General features: G+C 44.7%; 1 protein-coding gene across 1 annotated transcript; it reads left to right on the forward strand.

The window, feature by feature from the left end:
* Positions 1-312: 312 nt before the first annotated feature.
* Positions 313-17,387, forward strand: thbs1b (thrombospondin 1b). The gene is made up of 23 exons (XM_084315376.1): positions 313-506; positions 697-778; positions 998-1,557; positions 1,785-1,860; positions 2,493-2,576; positions 2,926-3,035; positions 3,276-3,401; positions 6,450-6,546; positions 7,465-7,638; positions 7,889-8,065; positions 8,217-8,390; positions 8,496-8,623; positions 8,757-8,909; positions 9,096-9,314; positions 9,963-10,070; positions 10,726-10,885; positions 11,024-11,142; positions 13,098-13,332; positions 13,441-13,668; positions 14,324-14,595; positions 14,711-14,808; positions 14,934-15,073; positions 15,218-17,387. The coding sequence occupies exons 2-23, from the start codon at positions 718-720 to the stop codon at positions 15,223-15,225; spliced, it is 3,507 nt and encodes a 1,168-aa protein (XP_084171502.1). The 5' UTR covers positions 313-506; positions 697-717; the 3' UTR covers positions 15,226-17,387.
* The last annotated feature ends 5,918 nt before the right edge of the window (positions 17,388-23,305 follow it).

Genomic DNA, 23,305 nt, shown 5'->3' on the forward strand with positions numbered 1-23,305 from the left:
CGCTAATAGAAGTTAAACTATTAAACGGCCAAAGGTACAAATTGGTGAAAGAATCAGTGGCCGGAAACGCGCAGGTTTAAGAAAAGTATGGATCCAGTAATGGAATTTGGTTTCCCATCCTCCTACTGGAGTGTGGAATGTGTTTTTTCTCCTTTCTCCCCTTGTGTGCGAGACGCGCTGTGAGGTAACTGGGGCTAAGCTCGTCCCTTTTTCTTTCCTGGACGCGATGATTGGACGAGACGACTTCTTAGGAATGTCATGAAACTATTTAAATAGCACTTTGTCCCTTCGGCTGAAAGTTGGTTTCATTAGCGGCCGATATAACCACCACCAATGACATTTACCCGTTCAATATAATAAGAGCACTCAAGAAGTGACCCATTGCATTTCACGTTGGGAGCTTTTCATTCCAAAACAACCTTAAAATTGTATCTTGAGGACTATAATATTGGATTTCTATATATTCGGGGTTTTAATCATATTTGTCTGCTGTTTTCATTGAACAGGTGAGTGAGCAATTTTTCATTATTATTATTAAAAGTGGATAGTTTTTATTGTTTAATAGCCTGATGCATCAGATATCAAATTACAACCGTTTTATGTTGTGCTTTCAATGCTATTATATGTTACTACTGTTTTTTTTTATATCAAGTTGGTGAATTAATTAAATAATTGGTTTACTGTAATTTTTCATAGGCAGCTAATTAGTGTGTCACCATGAAGTTGATGATCTTTTTGCTACTGATGCTTTGGACCTGCGAGAGCGCAAGAGTTGCAGGTGAGCTCGAGGAACTCATCGTGGTTACAAGTTTAACTAAAACCTTTCTGACTATTTCGATTGAAATAGTTTGTTAATAAAAAAAGAGCATGATATTGTACAAATAAAAAATATAATAATAATAATAATAATACGAAAAAGAAAAAGGAAAAAAGATTGAAAACAATAGAATCCGGTGCAGTTCCGGACAACGGTTAATTGCTTGTTATTCCTCCGCAGAGAGCCGAGACGACAACAGTGTATACGATCTGTTTGAGCTCGTCCAAGTCCCCAAGAAGAACCACGGAGTCACCCTGGTGAAGGGAGACGACCCGTACAGCCCCGCGTACAAGATCCTCAACCCGGACCTGATCCCCCCGGTCCCCGAGTCCGCCTTTAGGGACCTCATCGACTCCATCCACGCGGAGAGGGGCTTCCTCCTCCTGCTCAACTTCAAGCAGTTCAAGCGGACCAGGGGCAGCCTCCTGACCGTGGAGAAAGTGGACGGCTCTGGCCCCGTGTTCGAGATCATTTCCAACGGGAAGGCGAACACCTTGGACATCGTATTCTCCACTGAGAACAAGCAGCAGGTGGTGTCCATCGAGGACGCGGATTTAGCCACGGGACACTGGAAGAACATCACGCTCTTTGTGCAGGAGGACCGGGCTCAGTTGTACGCGGGATGCGAGGAGGTGAACACCGCCGAGCTGGACGCGCCCATCCAGAGCATCCTCACGCAGGAGATCCCCGCCGGGGCGCGCCTCAGGATCGGCAAGGGAGCCGTGAAAGACAGATTCATGGTGAGCACATAAAGCAGTTTGAGGGCAGACACTGAGTGACAGTCGGGATGGTTTCTTATCTTATTATTCTCATTTTAGTCCGCCAAACGCATTATTTTAATAGAACCCCAGATGTGTAAAATATGCTATGTTACAGGACCTGCGATGATCTGTTGGGATGTTGAGACGCATCAGTGACTGTGGTGGGTGCTGACTGAGTGACTAAAACTGGACTTTGATGTTTGCAGGGGGTGCTGCAAAATGTGCGCTTTGTGTTCGGAACCACTTTGGATGCTATCCTGCGCAACAAGGGATGCCAAAGCTGTGAGTAACTAAGAGCCGAAATGCCTCTATGCGTTTATTAATCTAACTGCTGTCTGTGTAGGGCTATTGTCAAATCCCAGCGAGCTCTTATCAAAGGAATGTGTATGACTGCATTATGAGCCCACTCGACATGAAGCACTCCATGGGAAGTTGTGTCCCACTTGCCATGGGTGAACGTCAGTTTACAAACATCCAGTGTACTGGATGAAAAGTACCGGGTCACTTGACGTCATTAGCTCTCGAGATAGTGTGAGAGGGTAATGCCCCAAGAACAATTACCGTTCCTCTCCAGTGCACTTTAATGTCAGTGAACAAGCTTTTAAGGAATGTCTGTTTGGGGCTCAGCAATTACTGCATAACCATTATACAGTCTGCATAGCTCTAAACTGAGTTATATTGTGTATTGTTTACAGTGCCTTTTTATTCAATTTTTATTTCTGCTTATCCACTGTCCTATAATTCTGTGACCTGTATGTCTTCTACTACCTGTACCTCCCCTCCCCCCTCCCCCACGCTGCTATGATGCCTGGATTTCCCCAAGGGGATCAATAAAGGAATATCTTGTCTTATCTTATCTTATCTTAAACTGTCTGAAGTGCTCGCGGTTGACTCTCTCTCTCCTCCGCCCTCAGCAATACCTACTGACTCCATGCTGCTGGACAACCTCAACGGCTCGATGGCGATCAGGACTGAGTACACTGGCCATAAGACTAAAGGTAAACAACACTATTTCAGCCAGTCTGGTTCACAATGGTGACTCTATAGCGAGACTATAGGCTAGGCTAGAGAACAATGCAATAGAATAGAATAGAATAGAATAGAATAGAATAGAATAGAATAGAATAGAATAGAATAGAATAGAATAAAATAAAACACCATATCATATAATGGAATAGAATAAAACATAATTGAATAGAATAGAGAACAGCAGTATATCAAGCAGGAAAGTATACTGTTTTAAGTTCTCAAGTATAACTTTACAGCATGCACAGGGTTAGGGTGAATGAAAACATTAGTATGGGGGCCTAAACTATCCAATTCCGACCCCCCCCCCCCCCCCTCCAGACCTCCAGATGATCTGTGGCTTCTCCTGTGAGGACCTGGCCAGCATGTTCAAGGAGCTGAAAGGTCTGGGAGTGGTGGTGAAGGAGCTGTCCAATGAGCTCCGCAAAGTGGTAAGGAAGGAAACAATTAAGACTCCATAGATAGAGCCATGTAGTGTTTCTCTGACGGCAGGGATCTAGTGATAGTTGTCCTGCACGGCTTAGTGATTTTCTGTGTACTTGACATGTTCTATAGCCGGAGGTCTTTCAGAACCGTCTAATCATATCGTGCTCTTTTGGCACATTCATTAAGAACCAATGGTAATAATCATGACTTTGTTGTTTCTCTGTCTATCTTCTGCTTCTCCCAAGACGGATGAGAACAAACTGATCAGGAACAGAATCGGCATCCACAGTGGAGTCTGCATCCACAACGGCATCGTGCGCAGGAACCAGGACGAGTGGACCGTGGATGACTGCACAGAGTGCACCTGCCAGGTACAGTAAGCACTGAGGAGACTGTGTGCTCGTGTGCTTGTGTATATTGATGATGATGATGATGATGATGATGATGACGAAGACTTTATTTCAGACTCAAGGTCCATATTACACATATACAAAACAACAACAAAAATACAATAACAAAAGAAACAAGGCCAACAACATAGATTAAAATACATAAAGGCATCGATTCCAATGTTTCCACAAACCAGAGGAGTACCTTGTATCACTTTGTTTGACATCACCAATGGCACCTAGTATCTTGTTTTTTGACTCTAATAGTCAAATAGTATATTGTGTGCCTCTCTCTCTCTCTCTCTCTCTCTCTCTCTCTCTCTCTCTCTCTCTCTCTCTCTCTCTCTCTCTCTCTCTCTCTCTCTCTCTCTCTCTCTCTCTCTCTCTCTCTCTCTCTCTCTCTCTCTCTCTGTCTATCTACAGTATGTCACTCTTTCTCTCTCTCTTTGTCACTCTATCTTTCTCTCTCTCTATGTCACTCTTTCTCTGTCTCTCTTTGTCACTCTATCTTCCTCTCTCTCTCTGTCTATCAATGTCACTATTTCTCTGTCTCTCTTTGTCACTCTATCTTTCTCTCTATCTATGTCACTCTTGCTCTGTCTCTCTTTGTTACTCTCTATCTCTCTCTGTATCTCTATGTCACTCTTTCTCTTTGTCTCTCTTTGTCTCTCTTTGTCTCTCTCTCTCTCTCTCTCTCTCTCTCTCTCTCTCTCTCTCTCTCTCTCTCTCTCTCTCTCTCTCTCTCTCTCTCTCTCTCTCTCTCTCTCTCTCTCTCTCTCTCTCTCTCTCTCTCTCTCTCTCTCTCTTTCTCTCTCTCTCAGTGCCACTCAACCCGGTGGCCAGCTTTGTCATCTAGCCAGTAATTGGTACTTGGTAGCAGTGTGATGGACTGGCATCCGGCCAAACAGTGGTTATTGTTGGAACCGTGTGTCTATAAGTCTATTGTCAGAGGTTCAGCTAGCACCCCAGTGTGGTCTGTAGGGTCACTACCGGCCTCAGTGGCACCTCACCTTTAATTAAGAAAAACCCGCTCTCCCACTCAGACGAGTGGCAAAGAGAGAAGACAGAAGAGTTTAGCAAAGGACTCCATCAGACGCCCTTCTTACTCACAGTCCACTGTGTTCACTTTCAACGTTTGAGTCAGTAGACCTTCATCAGGAAAATTACTTTAGCCTGAGACTCCTTCAGCTGAAGAAGGACAGAAGGACTAAAATGTTGCAAGAGAAAAGTAAAGAAAAAAGTAATTAAGTAAGCAAGTAAGAAGACAGCAGGGGTGTAAAAAGTACCCAGAAATTATACTTAAGTGAAAGTATGGGTACCATCTCAAAATCTTACTCAAGTAAAAGTATCTGGCTAAAAACACACTTGAGTAAAAGTCAAAAAGTTTCTACTTTTAAATGTACTTAAGTACTAAAAAGTAAACACTTGTTTTTATTCCGGGGCAATGAAATGTTTTGTTTCGTCCTCTTCATCACTCGTACTATCATTTGTGGCCATCTTCTGTAGCTTGTCACTCTGACTGTCTGTTCTTCTGATAGCAGGTGTTTTATCAAAGATCCCTGCTTTCGAGTTTTGCACAAGGACCAATCAGCATGGTTATGGGCAGGTTAATTTTCCATTGATGGGGATTTGATTCGATGTTTTTAAATAAAGTGCGGCCGCAGGATTAATAACGTTAACGTTAGTTCGGCCAGAGAAACAAATATACTAATTAAAATGGTTGGACCTGCGAGATTTGTACTTTGTAGGTATGCATTTTAAATGTAAGGAGTTAAAAGTATGTTTTTTTTCTCTGAAATGTAATTGAGTAAAAGTACAAGTATACAAACCTAATAATACTCGAGTAAAGTACAAATCCCCCAAAACAGTACTTAAGTATTGTAATGAAGTACAATTACTCAAATACTTTACACCCCTGGAAGACAGAGTGTGAATTGACATGTTCTCCTACGCACCTGTCGACAAGCAACTCTAGGTGGGCGAGAGCCTTTCAAGTTCTTAAATGCAAAGCACCTCATTGGCCGGCAATGTCACTCACTCACTCACTCACTCACTCACTCACTCACTCACTCACTCACTCACTCACTCACTCACTCACTCACTCACTCACTCACTCACTCACTCACTCACTCACTCACTCACTTACTCACTCACAGACGGTTCCCTAGTGGCGGCTCACAGGCATGTCACTTTGTGGAAGACCAGTTCAAGTCAGTACCTACTCAGCTTACTGTGTATACTGAAGCTGTTGGTGTCAAGTTACCCCAGATCACATATGAAAGGTGACATCTATTGGGAGGTACAGATAACCTCTCCTTCTACAGGGGAAGAATATGGAAAGATGTGATCTGATGACAGATTCTGTACAAATAACAATATGTATAGTCAGAACTCATATCTCCAAAAGCAGTTAACCATAAAAAAAAAGGTTTTCCAGTGGAGGGGATCTTTAAGATTACAGCAGAAAACATACCTTGGGTTTGCTGTGTCACCTGATTCTCCTCTTTTAGTCTTGCGATACTTCTCCCTATGTGACCTCCTGATTTCTGCCAGCTAGCAGAGGCGGTGGGCATCTGTCAGCGCAGTCAGCCAGAGAGACCCTTCACTCACAGTGTACCCACACAGGGTGTGCGCTGGCAGGCCGGCAGGCCAGCTCGAATTGGCTCGGGGCTCGGTGCCCAGTCCAACTGCACTGTGAAACCAACCGACTCTTATCTAGGACTTTGGCACCGTTCCCAACCTCCCCTGACCCAGTGGGCAGGTGGTTTATCCACAGGGGTCTCTCTCACCCCCTCTTTTCATTCCCCCACCACTTAGTTTATCTGGCAGCGTCAACCTAACCCCGTAGACAAACTCCCATGTTACAGTAGAGTGGAACGGAATTTTAATGCTCCTCAATTGGGAGGGGGAAAAATGTTGAATTCGCCATCTCCACTGAAATCCTAATTAAATCGGATCGTCACGCAGGATGAATCCTTTTATCTTTGACCATTGTGATTGACCTTGGACTTTATTTCTGTACTTGTGTAGAATTCGGCTACTGTCTGCCGCAAGATCTCCTGCCCGCTGATTCCCTGCGCTAACGCCACGGTGCCCGACGGAGAGTGCTGCGCACGCTGCGGGACGCGTAAGTACAGCACAGCAGTCATTTCCCACCTCTAATGCTCTGCCCACACTGCAGGAACCTCCAGAGCCGGAGGCGAGTGTGCCCATTGCCCAAGCAAAGCTAGGGTATGTGTTTCTTAAAACAGACTGACCATTCAAAACATCGCTCCAATTACTAAGAGAGCCATCTGTTATGGTTAAATGGTCAATGCTTGTTTTTGCCATATAAAACAAACGCCACAACTATTTCACAGGATGCTACGGTTTGTATTCAAGAGAAAAGATGTGATAGACCATTTAACTGCAATAACATCTCGGCAAGTGAAAGGCCCTCTTATGTCTCTGGAACATTGGCGCTTTGTGCCCCGAGAAACATCTTTGAATCTTCAAGTTGTAATGGCTATAATTGGTCCAATTGGTTAAAGTGGGGTGGAAAATTGGTCCGCTGTTTAGCGACGCCATCTTCCACACAAGGAGAAGTGACATGTTCCACATACCTCCGAGGGCGAGGTCTGCGATACCACTTCCCTAAAAACCCCAAATAATCAGGGAGACCTGCGTTCATCACCGCCTCGGTCACTTGCCGGGAGTTATTACACGCCGTGACCTTGTTTGCAAAACCAGTTTCCCATTTAGAAAAACAGGAGTCAAAGGGGCATCCCTGTTTATTCAGAGAGAGAGAGAGAGAGAGAGACAGAGAGAGAGTCCCTTTCTCCATTTCCTCTGCCTCTCTCAGTGCACTGGTCACTGCCCCCAGTGCATTGGTTTCAACAGTGGGCCCTCTCTCTGTCAGAGCCAGAGCTAAATCCAGACCATTAGCCCTCCGATTTAGGAGCTTTCCCTCCTCGTTTAGGACCAAAGGGGGGCTTTCACTCCCTTTCAGGAATAGCTCTCTCATTGTCTCCCTCTCCCTCTCTCCTTCTCCCGTCCCCCCCTTCAGCGAGCGACTATGCGGAGGACGGCTGGTCCCCCTGGTCTGAATGGACCCATTGTTCTGTGTCGTGTGGGCGGGGCATCCAGCAGCGCGGGCGATCCTGCGATCGCATCAACAACAACTGCGAGGGCACCTCTGTGCAGACCCGCGACTGCTACCTCCAGGAGTGTGACAAGCGCTGTGAGTTCACCATCACGTCCATCGATCACACATGAGTAACCAAGCCAGTAACGTTTCCACAGTCGCAAACGATTCGTCAAACAAAGCACTTGTATCGACATTCTGTTTATATTGAGGCACGGTGACATTTACGATTTCACATTGCAGAGAGAGGCGGATATTCGCAATGGGCCAACATAGATTATTAGTATCGATGATCTCATTTCCCATTGGTCTCTGACCTTTTTGCCTTTGACTCTGTGCCCTCCAGTCAAGCAGGACGGCAACTGGAGCCACTGGTCCCCCTGGTCTTCCTGCTCGGTCACCTGCGGTGCCGGCGTCATCACCCGTATCCGCCTCTGCAACTCCCCCACCCCCCAGATGGGAGGGAAGGACTGCGGGGGAGACGGCCGTCAGACTGAGAAGTGCCAGAAGTCTCCATGCCCTAGTAAATAACACTATTCAAAACTTACTTAAAATATATATATATATATATTATATATGTATGTATTAGTAATTGTGAACAACTTTCTGTATTTACTGTATGTGCTGTAAATGGCGAGGACAAAGAGTGATTATGCAGTGTGTCTCTCCCTCAGTCAATGGCAACTGGGGCCCCTGGTCGCCATGGGATGCCTGCACCATCAGCTGTGGAGGCGGAGCCCAGAACCGTAAGCGTACGTGCAACAACCCTGCGGCCAAATATGGCGGCAAGGAGTGTGTCGGTGACGGTGGAGAGACGCAGCGGTGCAATAAGAACGCCTGCCCCGTCGGTGAGTCACCGGGAAAGCTCGTCCATTTGAGTATTTTGAGTATATTGAGTATTTGTCTTTTTGAGAATCCTTGTTTTGATACTGAGCCGATGGTGCTGTTTACAGATGGATGTCTGTCCAACCCCTGCTTTGCTGGAGCCAAGTGCACCAGCTTACCCGATGGCACCTGGAAGTGTGGGAAGTGCCCATCTGGCTACACCGGCAACGGTGTCAAGTGCAAAGACATCGACGAGGTAATCATTCCCTAGAGACGTTATGATTCAACAGCATACCCACTCGCTATACTACAGCGGCCTTTCTAATCTGCCGGTACTCCAGTTTAACTGTCGCAAATGTTTTTTATTGTTACTTCTATCGTAAAAACAGTGCAAGGAGGTCCCTGATGCGTGCTTTGAGTTCAACGGTGCGCACCGCTGTGAGAATACAGAGCCTGGTTACAACTGCCTGCCCTGCCCACCACGCTACTCCGGCCCCCAGCCCTTCGGCAAGGGAGTGGAGGAGGCTACTGCTAAGAAACAGGCAAGTAGTGTCCTCTCTGTGTGTCCACCGGGCGCTCACTGTCCTCCACAGCACACACACGAGAGGATGAAAGCCGCGATATGAGACAACAATGGGCTCTTTTCGTTGCAATACAGTGGAATCAGACTATTCTGCTCAATGATTAACGATCAATCAAACAAACCATCCATCCGTTCCCTCTTACAGGTGTGTGCGCCTCGCAACCCCTGCGTGGACGGAAGCCACGACTGCAACAAGAACGCCCGCTGCAACTACCTGGGTCACTTTGCCGACCCCATGTTCCGCTGTGAGTGCAAGCCTGGCTACGCAGGGAACGGCCACATCTGTGGCGAGGACACAGATCTGGATGGATGGCCCAACTCTGACCTGGTGTGCGTGGAGAATGCCACCTACCACTGCAAGAAGGTGGGTGCCGGCTGGTGACACACTTAACCCTTTCACTGCCACACGACAGAAGGTTAACCCTTTCACTGCCACACGACAGAAGGTTAGCCCTTTACTATCACACAACCGACGGCGATGCTCCATCATTAGCAGCATTAGCTCCGCGGATGATGCTAATGATGGAGCATCGCCGTCGGTTGTGTGATAGTAAAGGGTTAACCGGCTGTCGTGTGGCAGTGAAAGGGTTAAGGTTAATTGTCTTTTCCCCAAAGGTCTGTGTGTCAAGCAAGTATTGTATTCACTTGTGACTATGTGTGTGAGTCTGTAAGCCTATAGATCTACTTTGGATCCGATTTGACTCGAAATTAGTGGAAAGGTTGACATTCTAGCCTTTTGGTGTGCAGTATAACTATAGGAAGGACCAAGATGTTGGCTGAAGGATATTGGCTGAGGGATGTTGACTGAGGAATGCTAGCAAGATTGACACAAGGTCTACTCAGACTACATTCTACTTGGTATCCTTGTGAATATGCATGACTGGAGGGCAGGTGTACAGGCCAATGTGTGCTGTTAGAGCCTAGTTATGTCCTACACAGTATGTACCTTTATTACAACATCTGATTGTGATGTTTGTCACGTCTGACACTTTGCTGTGTTTGTGTTTTGAAGGACAACTGTCCCAACCTCCCCAACTCTGGACAAGAAGACTATGACAAGGATGGCATTGGAGATGCTTGCGACAATGATGATGACAACGATGGCATTCCTGACGACAGGGTGAGTAGATCACACCAGCTATGACCATTATGTGTGTGTGTGTGTGTGTGTGTGTGTGTGTGTGTGTGTGTGTGTGTGTGTGTGTGTGTGTGTGTGTGTGTGTGTGTGTGTGTGTGTGTGTGTGTGTGTGTGTGTGTGTGTGTGTGTGTGTGTGTGTGTGTGTGTGTGTGTGTGTGTGTGTGTGTGTGTGTGTATGTGTGTGTGTGTGTGTGTGTTACTTATGGGCATTAAGCCACGACTGTGGTTTTACATTCATCATTCATACTGTCCAATAAGATGCAGGAAAGCGAGGGGGGGGGGGGGGGGCAGGCTGCAACGGAAAGCAAATGTTTCTTCCTCCTCAAAGCCAAACCTCAAATTCCAACACGCAACACGGAGGTACAACTCTGAAGGAGCCACAGTGTAGGTGTACCCTGCTAATTCTAACATCATATTTGGGACACAGCCTAAAAATAAAAGCGCACTTTCATCCTCACCCACCCCCGCCCCCCCTGTGTAAGCAGAGCCGGAGGAGCCACAGCAAATTTACAAGCTGCATCTGAAAAGGAACATCCTATGTCAGTGATGTGTTTCTGTACGAGGCCCTGTGTGGACAGAGTGCTTGATTCTTCCTCAGGTCTGAACTAATCCCCCCCCCCCCCCCCCTCTGAAACAGGACAACTGCCCATTCGTCTACAACCCCAGGCAGTATGACTACGACCGCGATGACGTGGGCGACCGCTGCGATAACTGTCCTTACAACAGCAACCCGGACCAGACCGACACAGACAACAACGGGGAGGGAGATGCCTGCGCTGTGGACATCGATGGCGACGGTGAGGAGCTCTCCCGTTATTTGACAATAAAAAATAAAAGGCCCACAACTACTAACAATGAAGTAACTGTGTGATTTAACACAATGTGGTCGATTGTGAGTGACTGGTTTTTTAAAAACAGACTGGTTCATCCAACAGGCATTATGAATGAGAAGGACAACTGCCCCTATGTGTACAACGTGGACCAGAGGGACACGGATCTGGATGGAGTGGGAGACATGTGCGATAACTGCCCCCTGGAACATAATCCTGACCAGGTGTGTGTACTGTATACACACGCACGCACATGCATTGCACACACATACCACCTTCGCCTCATCCCCTCCAACTCGAATCCACATTTTATCTTGCAGCTTTTCTCTATAGCTCAGCCCACTTCATCTTTCTTTCAATTGAGAGAGAGAGCCTTAACCCTTTCACTACCACACTGCATAAGGTTTTCTGTAGTGTGGTTGTGAAAGGGTTAACCCTTTGCCGTGTGGCAGTGAAAGGGTTAACGTTCTGTATTGTCAAACAGTGAAAGGGTTAACCATTAATGGTAGTGTGGGTAGTGAAAGGGTTCATGGTTAACCCTGGGTATCACAATAATATGAAGTTGGAGCAAATCCCACGTGGCTCACGGGCACATCAACTCAATAATGCACGGTGGGGGTGGGGGGCCGGGGTGGGGTGGGCGTCCTTTCAAAGGCCTATTGATGCTGGCTGCTGTGGCTGCTGTGAGGGGAGAGGCCTCAGGAGGTGAGGTGGGGTGTGAGCACACAGGAGGTGAGGTGGGGTGTGAGCGTGCCCCATCAGCACTGTGAGGGGAGAGGCCTTAGGAGGTGAGGTGGGGTGTGAGCACACAGGAGGTGAGGTGGGGTGTGAGCGTGCCCCATCAGCACTGTGAGGGGAGAGGCCTTAGGAGGTGAGGTGGGGTGTGAGCACACAGGAGGTGAGGTGGGGTGTGAGCGTGCCCCATCAGCACTGTGAGGGGAGAGGCCTTAGGAGGTGAGGTGGGGTGTGAGCACACAGGAGGTGAGGTGGGGTGTGAGCGTGCCCCATCAGCACTGTGAGGGGAGAGGCCTTAGGAGGTGAGGTGGGGTGTGAGCACACAGGAGGTGAGGTGGGGTGTGAGCGTGCCCCATCAGCACTGTGAGGGGAGAGGCCTTAGGAGGTGAGGTGGGGTGTGAGCACACAGGAGGTGAGGTGGGGTGTGAGCGTGCCCCATCAGCACTGTGAGGGGAGAGGCCTTAGGAGGTGAGGTGGGGTGTGAGCGTGCCCCATCAGCACTGTGAGGGGAGAGGCCTGGGGCTAGTTGTGAGCAGGTGAGGTGGGGTGTGAGCGCTCCCCATCAGCACTCTCCAAGCCCGTCCACCTGTGCCATGCTACACTGAGGACCAGGTATTTGAAGAACAACGGAATTCAGTGAAGGGGGGGGGGGGATTATACATTCCTCTCTTCCATCCCCACATCACCCTCCGGTCTTCCCTCCTTCTCCCCGACTCTTGCCTTGTGCAGCTGGGAAGTGTGTGTGTGTGTGTGTGTGTGTGTGTGTGTGTGTGTGTGTGTGTGTGTGTGTGTGTGTGTGTGTGTGCGTGTGTGTGTGTGCGTGTGGGTGTGTGTGTGTGTGTGTGTGTGTGTGTGCGTGTGTGTGTGTGTGTGTGTATGTGTGTTTGCGTGTGTGCGTGTGTGTGTGTGTGTTTGCGTGCGTGTGTGTGTGTGTGTATGTGTGTTTGCGTGTGTGCGTGTGTGTGTGTGTGTGTGCGTGCGTGTGTGTGTGTGTGTGTAGTCCTGCCAAGGACAGGGAGATTCCAGGCTTGTAGGGGGGTGACTACAGTAGCATCCCTATACCGAGGAGGTGGGCGGAGCGAGCGGAGCAGGTCAGAGTAGGAGGAGCAGAGACTATAGGCATGTGTTTGATTGCCAGGAGATGAAAAGCGGGACCAGAATTTGGACAAATTGAGCTTGGCAGGTTTGGAAAAGCAAGAATGATTGGAGACCGGGGGCTGTCCTTGATGAAAGCAGGCAGAGGGCAGGAGATGACAGAGAAAAACATTCCCGACAGCGGCACCGTGAAATGAAACGAGCGTTCCGGAATGCAGTCACTAACGTTAGCGTGGTAATGTTATATCCCCCCCCCCCCCCGGAGACTGTATAACTTAATATTACAATATGTAACGACGGCTAGTGTTAAGCCAAACACAGCTAATACGATATCCTTCTATTGTTCCAGGTGGATTCGGATGACGACCGCGTTGGAGACAAGTGTGACAGCAACCAGGACATCGATGAAGACGGTCACCAGAACAATCTGGATAACTGCCCCTACATTCCCAACGCCAACCAGGCCGACCACGACAAGGACGGCAAGGGTGACGCCTGCGATCACGATGACGATAACGACGGTATCCCCGATGACAAGGACAACTGCAGACTGGCCTTCAACCCAGACCAGCTGGACTCTGATGGTGAGTGGGGTTGTGTAGGATGCGGTCAGACAGGCTGTGTTCATCCAACAGATGATTTTATTATGTTAGAGTTCGGGGGGGAAAAATCTTTATGTTTATCTTTTCCAGGCGATGGTCGTGGCGACGCCTGCAAAGACGACTTTGACCAAGACAACGTGCCGGACATCTACGATGTGTGTCCGGAGAACTATGACATCAGCGAGACAGACTTCCGTAAGTTCCAGATGGTTCCCCTGGATCCCAAGGGCACCTCCCAGATCGACCCCAACTGGGTGGTTCGCCACCAGGGCAAGGAGCTGGTGCAGACCGTCAACTGTGACCCTGGCATTGCTGTTGGTAAGTACAGTGAACTGATTGATTGGTTGAATAGTACACATTGCATTATAATGTTACACATTGTTATACAGTCTACTGTCTAAGACCACTTATCGATATATCGATAATTATCGATAACTGCGTGATATCGATAAGTGGCGTCACATATCGATATATTTGCATAATGTTAAAAAAAAGTATATATATAAATACTTTATACTATACTAAAATACTAGGTCTTGTGGCATGTTTTAGTTAAAACATCCCCATTTCATGTAAATTCAGTTGAATTGCAACTCTGCACTGTGCATTCAATATGCAGTGCACTCCTTCATCACACCCAGAGACCACCGACTATAAAAATGAGAAGTATCACTGTGGTAGTTTTGAATGGGGGAAATCTGTAACACTAAAGATTGCGGCAACAACAGGGAATTGCTGCAAAATAAACATAAATTTGTTGTTTAAAAAAAATATCGATATTTATTTATCGATCATTTGGTCCCGATTTATCGATTCTTCCAAATGGCATTATCGTCTTAGCCTTACTACTACTGTCTGATCTCGAGCATATATACGATTTTAGCCAGAGAGAATACCTTAAATTCTTTAGCCAATATACAACATCTGTGCTGAACACTGTTAAAGCCTTCCACCTGCCTCCTGCCCTCGCCAGGTTACGATGAGTTCAACGCGGTCGACTTCAGTGGCACGTTCTTCATCAACACGGAGAGAGACGACGACTACGCCGGTTTCGTGTTCGGCTACCAGTCCAGCTCCAGGTTCTACGTGGTGATGTGGAAGCAGATCACTCAGACCTACTGGTCCAACAAACCCACCAAGGCCCAGGGCTACTCAGGCCTGTCCATCAAAGTGGTCAACTCCACCACGGGACCGGGAGAGCACCTCAGGAACGCCCTCTGGCACACAGGGAACACCCCAGGACAGGTATTCACACCGAATATACCTCCTGGAATAGTTATAGAGGATTATTTGACTTATATTTCATCTCTAAATGGCAACATACCAAATAGATCAATTGATTTATCTGTCCACTCTGTAGGTGCGTACTCTCTGGCACGACCCTAAGAATGTAGGCTGGAAAGACTTCACCGCTTACAGATGGCACCTGATCCACAGGCCAAGAACAGGACATATCAGGTAGAAAGGAGTTTACAGTTTTGAGTTGGCATGAAAACAGATGGGAGGTTGGTGTTACTCCTCACATTAAAGCACACGACATTGTTGGATCTTTCAAACCTTTCACTCCACCCTATTATCCACAGAGTTGTGATGTATGAGGGCAAGAAGATAATGGCGGATACCGGCAGCATCTATGACAAGACGTATGCAGGTGGAAGACTGGGTCTTTTCGTCTTCTCACAAGAGATGGTATACTTCTCAGACCTCAAGTATGAGTGCAGAGGTAAGAAACACTTTAATTCCCCATAGAGTTCAGAGAATAATAAATCAATAAATCAATAGATGATAATACGAGTCATGAAACCAAATAGTTGGTGATGCAAGTACTCAAACTATTAACTCCTCTGTCTTCCTTCTCCTTCCTCAGATGCATAAATGCACGGCGCAGGAGTCTCTGAGGAATGCACCTTTCTGTATAAAGTATGAACTTTAAGTATCCCGATGCAAAGTCCAGGGACCCATTTCTTAAATCTCCGCTACTCTTTCTTCTGCGGCACGAACACACAGACTGGAGCGGAGGGCCGCACGGTCAGCCTTCAGGGTAACTTGAAGCCGGTTTGGCTAGAGAGAACCAAAGTGGCTGGCTGCCAGGCGAGGATCAGAGAGCCCCCATTCTCCCCGAACTCCTACCATCTGACGAGAGCGCAGAGAGTTGGAAAACAAAGAAAACAGCCCTGTTGCTTTGCGGGAGTTGGAGACCCAACACCCTCTCCAACCCGCTCTCTCTCTCTCTCTTCCTCATTCTCTGAAAGACCTCATTCACCTCTGAGCGGGAACGGCTCCCCCCATAGACGACTATGCACTTCCAAATTTTTCCATCTCTCTCTCTCTCTCTCTCTTCTTCTTCTTCTTCTCCTTCTGCCTCTGTGCCTTTCACCCCTTCTCCTTCTGGATGGACGTCCCAAAGAAAAGACTTGATGAAATATTCACTTTTTTTTTTTTTTTCTATAACAGATCTGCCAGGACGTAGATTCTGAATGTTACGACTCTGACGACTCAGAGGATGAAAAAAGCAATACGACTTTTTTGTGTTTTTTTTCTTCGCTCCTTTATTTTCTTGTCAGCAGGGCTTGAGGTTCTTGTTGTTAAAAAAAATACGAAAAAAACGAAAAAAACACACACACATTGGATGTGAGCGAGAGATGGAGGGAAAATAATGTTGTGGATGCATGTATGTATGGATGTATGTATGGATGTACAGTATGTGGGCGTGTGGTTTTAGCTGTAGAAAAGAAACTGCCTGCGTTTACTCGTCTACCGTCACCGGAGAGAGATGAAAGATGAAAAAACAAAAGCAAATTAGGAAAATTGGACAAAACATGTTTTGTTTTTTTTCGAAGGCACGACAGGCGTCAAGTATCACCGGCTTCGTGACCGGCATTAGATCGGTCTTTGTTGGTTAAGTTAACAGTATTCTCAGGGTGAGATGGAAAGCGGCCATCGTAGCATTTCGAACCATGACAGAAATGAACGTGAGCGCATGTGAAAACAGGGTGTTGCCAGAGCTGCCATGTAGAAGTTGGCATTCCCACTGAAACGCTGCCTAATATGTGATATGGTAAGTTGGTATGGATCGATTAGAGGCATAATCCATGGATATCTCCCTTGGCTTTAGAGGCTTTAAATTTGAAATTATGTAAATAAAGTAATTTATTAACTCTCGCCTACAATGTAGGCAGCTAAGTCAATTTGAATACTTTGAGAAAGTGAGATATTCCCCCCCCCCCCCCCAAATGCGGTGAAAACCGGCCCAAAGTCAGGTACAGTCGAGTGTAACAGTTTCAGAGGTCGGATCCGGCCCCACGGCCGCCCCCTATCATCTCTTACTCTACAAAGTAAATTTGCTGTTAGGCGATTCTAGAGATCAGGCTACGTTAGTGTAATGTGTATGACCTGTGTGCCTTTTCTTCAGAGAGAGATGAAAAACAAAGGAAACCTTTGATGTACAAATATTACCTCATTGCTGTTGTATAATTTGATCAAACAAAAAAAAAGTACATTTCTTATGCTTTCAAAAATGATTGACATCTAAATGCTACTGTAGCATGAGCTGTAAATAGTATTACATTTTTTTTTCTTTTTTTTTAATACCACCCCTTACCCACGACCTACCCCAGCCGTAAACACAATGCAGTGGGAGAGTTTTTATAAATAATTTTGCTTTATTATGTATGTCCAATGCTCTTTTTAGTGGATAAATTATTCTGTATTGTGTTAGCTTGTTTGTGAGAGGTTGATTTGTGTTGTGTATGAGTGTGTAGATAAATGCTATTTAAATAATTTATCAGGATTTGCTTCCTGAGAGAGGGGGCGTGTCCATCTGTATAAACGGTTTGCACACTGACGTGAGGATGTTCTGTACGTTATCGTTTTTACCTTCTTTTTTATGTTGTGTATCATTGTTGCCATTATTTTTGTACAATTAGTGTTCCTTGTCTGTAAACATTTTTATTTAGTTGTACAATGCAAAATGCTGTTTTTATTCATAGCAATTATTTTGTTACATACTTCGAGAACAATAAATAGTCGAAAACCCCTTTAAGCCTCTTGCCTGTGTTTCAAAACAATGTCTCGCCAGCAGATGGACTTTAACCCTTTCACTGTCACACGACAGGGTTAACCCTTTCATTACCACACTACAGTAACCCTTTCACTACCACACTACAGAAGGTTAACCCTTTCACTACCACACTACAGACTGTTAACCGTCTGTAGTGTGGTAGTGAAAGGGTAACCTGTAGTGTGGTAATGAAAGGGTTAATTAACCCGTTCAGGTGCACAATCTCACAGAACTGATCCGTGTTCCAGAATTCCCAGAACGAATTCTGAGAAACCGTTCCATACAAACGCACTCATCAAAGTAATCGAACCAACATCACTCTTAGACATTCCTGACAAGAATTAGGATCCAAACTTGTTTTGATAGTGTATAGTGTAGTGGAGGAAACGCAAGCATGACTCACACCAAGCTGTTTCAGCCAAGAGGGGAAAGTCAGTGGGTTCATTAAATCCATAGGAGGCTGAATATTTACACAACGTCAAAGTTGTGGCCCAGTTATAGAAGAGTCTGAGGAGGAAGTGCCCGCAAGCCTTTCTCTCCGCTAAAGGAACACACACTCTCTATGCTGCATGAGGAATGTGACACTGTGCTCTCCGGCCTCAGCTTGATCTGCTTGACCTCTTTAGTGATCTGGACAGACCCCTGGGAAAGAGGGTCATACTGTAGAACATTGAGAACAAATATTAGCGCACCTTCACATTGACTGGCAGGCTTTCCTATGGGGCTACTGGGACTGAGCTCCAACTCCAATGGTCATATCTAATTTCCTCAGATAGACCTGTACAATGACTGTTCCAGCTGTCAGTTAAAGGGAATGAGAAGACACATTCAGACACATGCTGTTGAAAATGTAACTGCTGACTGACTCCAAAAACCTCTGTACAACGGTGACGGCCCCACCCCCATACCGTATAAACTCTGAACTCCATTGACTATACTCTAGGCTCTGTCACCCATACTGTACGAACTCTGAACTCTGTGGCCTATACTCCGTTTATACCTATCTACTGCCTTCACTGCTTACAACTGTGTTACACTGTAATAATAACTACCTACCTCAACCTATACAAGATTGTATGATAGCCATGTACAATAATACTGTTTATAGATATCTGCATATGCCTGCATATATTCCTGTTTATATACGTATTCCTGTTTATATACACACTGTATATACTATATATATGTATATATATATATCTATATCCCATACCTTCTCTTATTAGTTATACCACTGGCCAGTATGGCTTACTACCATAGTGTATTTATACGAGTATCAGAATGAGAAATCAGAAAGGTCTTTATTGCCAAGTAGTTTTCACATACAAGGAATTTGCTTTGGACGTTATCGGTGCGACATTAGTGGACAGACATTAACAGACAGATAATACAATAAAGAGGTGGAGTCAAATAAAATTAAATATGAGCTAAGTTAATCACAATACAATAATATACAGTAATTATGAAATAAAATATAGGCCAGGGCGGTACAACTGTAAATAAGAGGTTGAATAAAATTATATGGGATATAATTCATCACTTTACATAATAATACTGTACATGAGTCATTCCACCAATCCGGTCCGATTTGAGTCTCTCTGATGTGTCTTTTTAAGTGTCTTTTATCTAATCAGTTACCAAAATGTGCTTTGAAATGCTATTTATTTCAGTTGAGATGTCCTCTTTAATAAAGTGTAAAAACATTGCATGAATGTAATTTTTTTTTATTATGCATTATGTTGTTATTTCAGTTGACACCATGTGTTTTGACATGTCCCTTGTGGCATTTCATGAAAATGTATTTGGGATATGACCAAGAAAATTTGTAAAAAGTCCATACTTTTTTCCATGAACATACACATCCATCTGTGCTGTTAATGCTGGTAATGATTTATTTCAAAATAAATGAATAATTATTCATTAAAATAACATTATTCAGTCTGTCCCTCAGTAACCCTCAACCCCGTTACACTGAGCATTCTCCCCCCCACAAAAATAATGGTTCAATCCATAGAAGCATGTGAAACAGGAAGTGACAACTTTGAAGTCTTTTGGAGAACACAACACCAGAAACAGGCAAGTAGCTACCTCATTGTACTATGTTTTCAGTCATTTATCATGTAATATTATGGTAGTCAAGCATAATTACTCAACACCGTTACTTGAAAAAAATATAGCAAACTATTACTTGTGAATATGATCTTAGCTATAAACATTTTTTAGATGCTTTCTTAATATCATGCATGCCATGTGCTCTCCTGGTATTCACCACATGTGGAGTAGCAACCATTTTGTGCAAAAAATCACAACCCTGTTACACTCAACCCCGTTATGTTTGAATGTAATGTTTGAATGTAACAGGGTTGTGAGATTGTAACAGGGTTGTGATTTTAACACTGATTTTGAAGTTATACAATAATAGTTAAATTAATTATTGAGCTTTTTCAACATGCTTATGCCACATACCGTAACTCCTCTAATAGTAACCGGTATTCAAATACAAGCCGGGTCTCTATTAATGGCCGGGTGCGCTCTTGAGCTAAGCAATTATAAGCCGACCTCCTAATACAAGCCGGGTTACTAATATACTGAGCTGCATACTGAGCTAGTTACTTGATTTCACTTTGAAAACGTTGAAATGACCAGTGACCACCTGTAATTGCACTGTTTACTATTTCATACAGTACTTGGTTTCAATAAATGAACCCAGTACATTTTACTGGGTTCAAACTGACACAAAATGTTGATTTATTCATTATAAAATTAGAAATATAGGCCTCTCTCTTATACATGCCTCCTCCTAATACAAGCCTGGTACCCGCTACAGTTGAAACAAATACAAGCCGGGGTTACTATTAGAGGAATTACGGTACATATTAATTGTAATGTGCATGTTGCTGTGTGTGTGTGCTCACATGTTACCCTAGACTCAACCCTGTTACAGCTACATGTTTATTAATTATTTCTTTAAGTTTATGAAAAACAAATTCAACTTTTGAATAATTTTGTCTGAAACGTTTAGAGCAAACATAAGAATATCGATTTTAGTTCAAAAGGTGTAGGATTTTATGTAATTTTTAGACGAGCAATTATAGAAATGGTGTGAAGGACATCTAATTATTATAGAAATGTTGACTTTAGCACAAATACATGTTTTAATCTTATTCAGAGAGCTTCCAGAGTGTCCGTAACGGGGTTGAAGAATAATGGTGTCCATATCATACAATAATGACCAAAAGAAATAGAGATTTCATGCCTGAGATGGGAAAATATATTTTTCTGGAAGTTAAATATGTCATTCATCTTGAGGGGTGTTCAGAAAAGTAATACCTCTTGGTAAAAAAATAATAATCCCAAAGTCCAAATCGGACTGGATTGGTGGAATGACTCACATACACAAGATTAGCATATCACCTAGTAGCTTCATTATATATATTCCACTTAATCACACTGTGTATTGTTAATGCACTTCACTGTTACCTTGCACTCTGGTTAGATAACAACTTTTCTTTTGTACTGTACTTGTGCTGTCGATGACAATACATTGGAATCTATTGTAATCTAATCACTAAAACAATTTAATTAAAAATAAATTAAACAAACATGCTGCATTGGTTATTTTTTGTTTAAAATGAGAGTTAACCTGAAATGTCCTACTTGGTTCATTCAACCACAAAAAAAAGACAATTTAGCAAAGTTACTTGAAAACATAAGTTGAGGCAATTTATGTCGTTTTTTTGTACAGTGGAGAGACTGAAGCTCGTTGCAGTATCGTATTTCCAAACACCCCTTGTTTACTCAGACCTCCTGAGAATGTGTGAGGGACATACACCAGGAAGAGGACTCCACCATGACAGCCATCCTAGTTCCTTGCATAGACAAAACACACAGTAATAAATACACTTTGCTCTAACTTAAGGCCTAAGTCAATCAATTGACACTGATCTGTCAATGAGTGGATAGGAATTTGATGGAAGGCATTACTGTCTGTTGGTTTATTTTTAAATTAGAACATAATGGTGCCTTTGCAGATGGTAACGTATCCATCAGTTTCACAAGTTCCTCTCAAAACGGACACATTGACCCTGTCCAACAAATGGATATTCCTCATTGAAAATGTATTAAAGACAGACATAGATGGTCAGACACAATGGATCAATGTAGCCACAGCCTAACTTGTTATGAGCTTCAATAGAGGCCCTGTGTAGTTCTCTTTCCTCCATTATGGCTGCTGTAACCATTGGCAAAATACCTACATGCTGTGGTAGAGTAGGTAAAACACTGGGGGGGGGGGGGGGGGGGAAGTATTACTGCTCTACAATATCCAGTAATAAAACAGCTAATTAGTTAGTTTTTGTTTATATATTTCTCATATCTCAACACATAGCAATCGTTGTTTTGCACATATCACATTACCATTGTACAAAACATTGGTTGCTATGTTACAGGCAGCCATGTTGGAAGACAAAGAACTACATAAACATGCCGTGCAAGGACTCTATAGTGGTGGTGGTGATGATGATGATGATGATGATGATGTGTTCCTCATGTTTGAAAACGTATAAATAATTTCAGATGCGACTTGGTTCATCTTCCCAGATCTTCTTCAGCACTGAGATCATCCTGACCTTGGTCGACTGTAAGGTCTCAAGATATTCTCAAGATGCGTTTGGGAAGCCTTGTCCACGTCCTACAGCCATGATGACCGCTATCCTGGTACACTCTTCAATGATGAACAAAGTAGGAGTAATGAAGGAAGGAAGGAAGGAAGGAAGGAGTAATGACAGACCGAAGCTCAGAGGACCTGTCCTATTATCATTATTACCTGTAACAGGTCTGCGGATGAATGTCTCCCAAAGTCACTTACTGTAAAAGGAAATCGACATCAGCCTTGAGCTGCAGGGCCTATGTAAAGAGTGTGAACAAAGGACGCCCACCCTGGAGTTAAAGAGTCTTTCTTTAGCTCCTGTAATCCACCCTTTCCACAGGGAAGCGAGTAGACATGCTTTCCCACTGTAGTGCCCAATGCCACATAAGACCTCAAACTTTGATGCATTTAGTTTGACCCTCCCTCATCTCTCGTCGCCCATTCAGCACATTATTTGTACGTTGTTGCACAGAGGTATTAAAAGGGCTATATTCAGATGGAGGACCCCCCACAGGATCCCACTTCCTCCCCTGCGCCGCAGAGCTCTGAAAGCACTTGAACATTATGGGATGGAATATAGGCCCGCTCGGTGCCTTTTAGAGACCACCTGTGCATACAGTATTTGAGACTCAAAATAGGCATGGAATAACATTTTCATGAACAATACAGGCTTGGTGAAAAGGAGCCTGGAATGTGGTTTGGTCTGGCCATTTTCTTTTTTATTACGGAATTACTGCAGTGGAGAGGTGCGTCAGAACGATGCTTAACCTCAATGGCGCAATAATGGAAACACACATAAAACTCACATACTGTAGGTACAGTACATGTCTGACTGTGACCGAGGGAATAGGTATTCCTGAATTATTATACAACACTTCGTTCCAACTGAGCAATAGGATTGGCTGACAGCCATTCCTGACACATTGATTTATTTTTGGTGGTGCAGGGCTACACGTTTGTTTACGTTTGTATTAATGAGTGGGCCTTTAAACATCCTGTACAACAGCCAATATCAAGAGAGCGATAAAGGCTATTCTAGTAAGTGTTTGTCAACTGGTGGGTCATGACCCAACATCGTATTGTGTGGAACGTGGTGGTTCCAACAGGGGCCACATGCCTGTACTTGGACCAAGCACGGCACCTCAGCTATCTTTAGCCAAGATGCATGACATGAACTTGTTATTGTCAGAAAGAAAAACTGGTTCTGTTTGATTTGAGCCAGAGGAAAATTCAATTTCAATTCGCCA

Source organism: Notolepis coatsorum, assembly GCF_963971535.1.
Source record: "Notolepis coatsorum genome assembly, chromosome: 5".
Lineage (NCBI taxonomy): Eukaryota > Metazoa > Chordata > Actinopteri > Aulopiformes > Paralepididae > Notolepis > Notolepis coatsorum.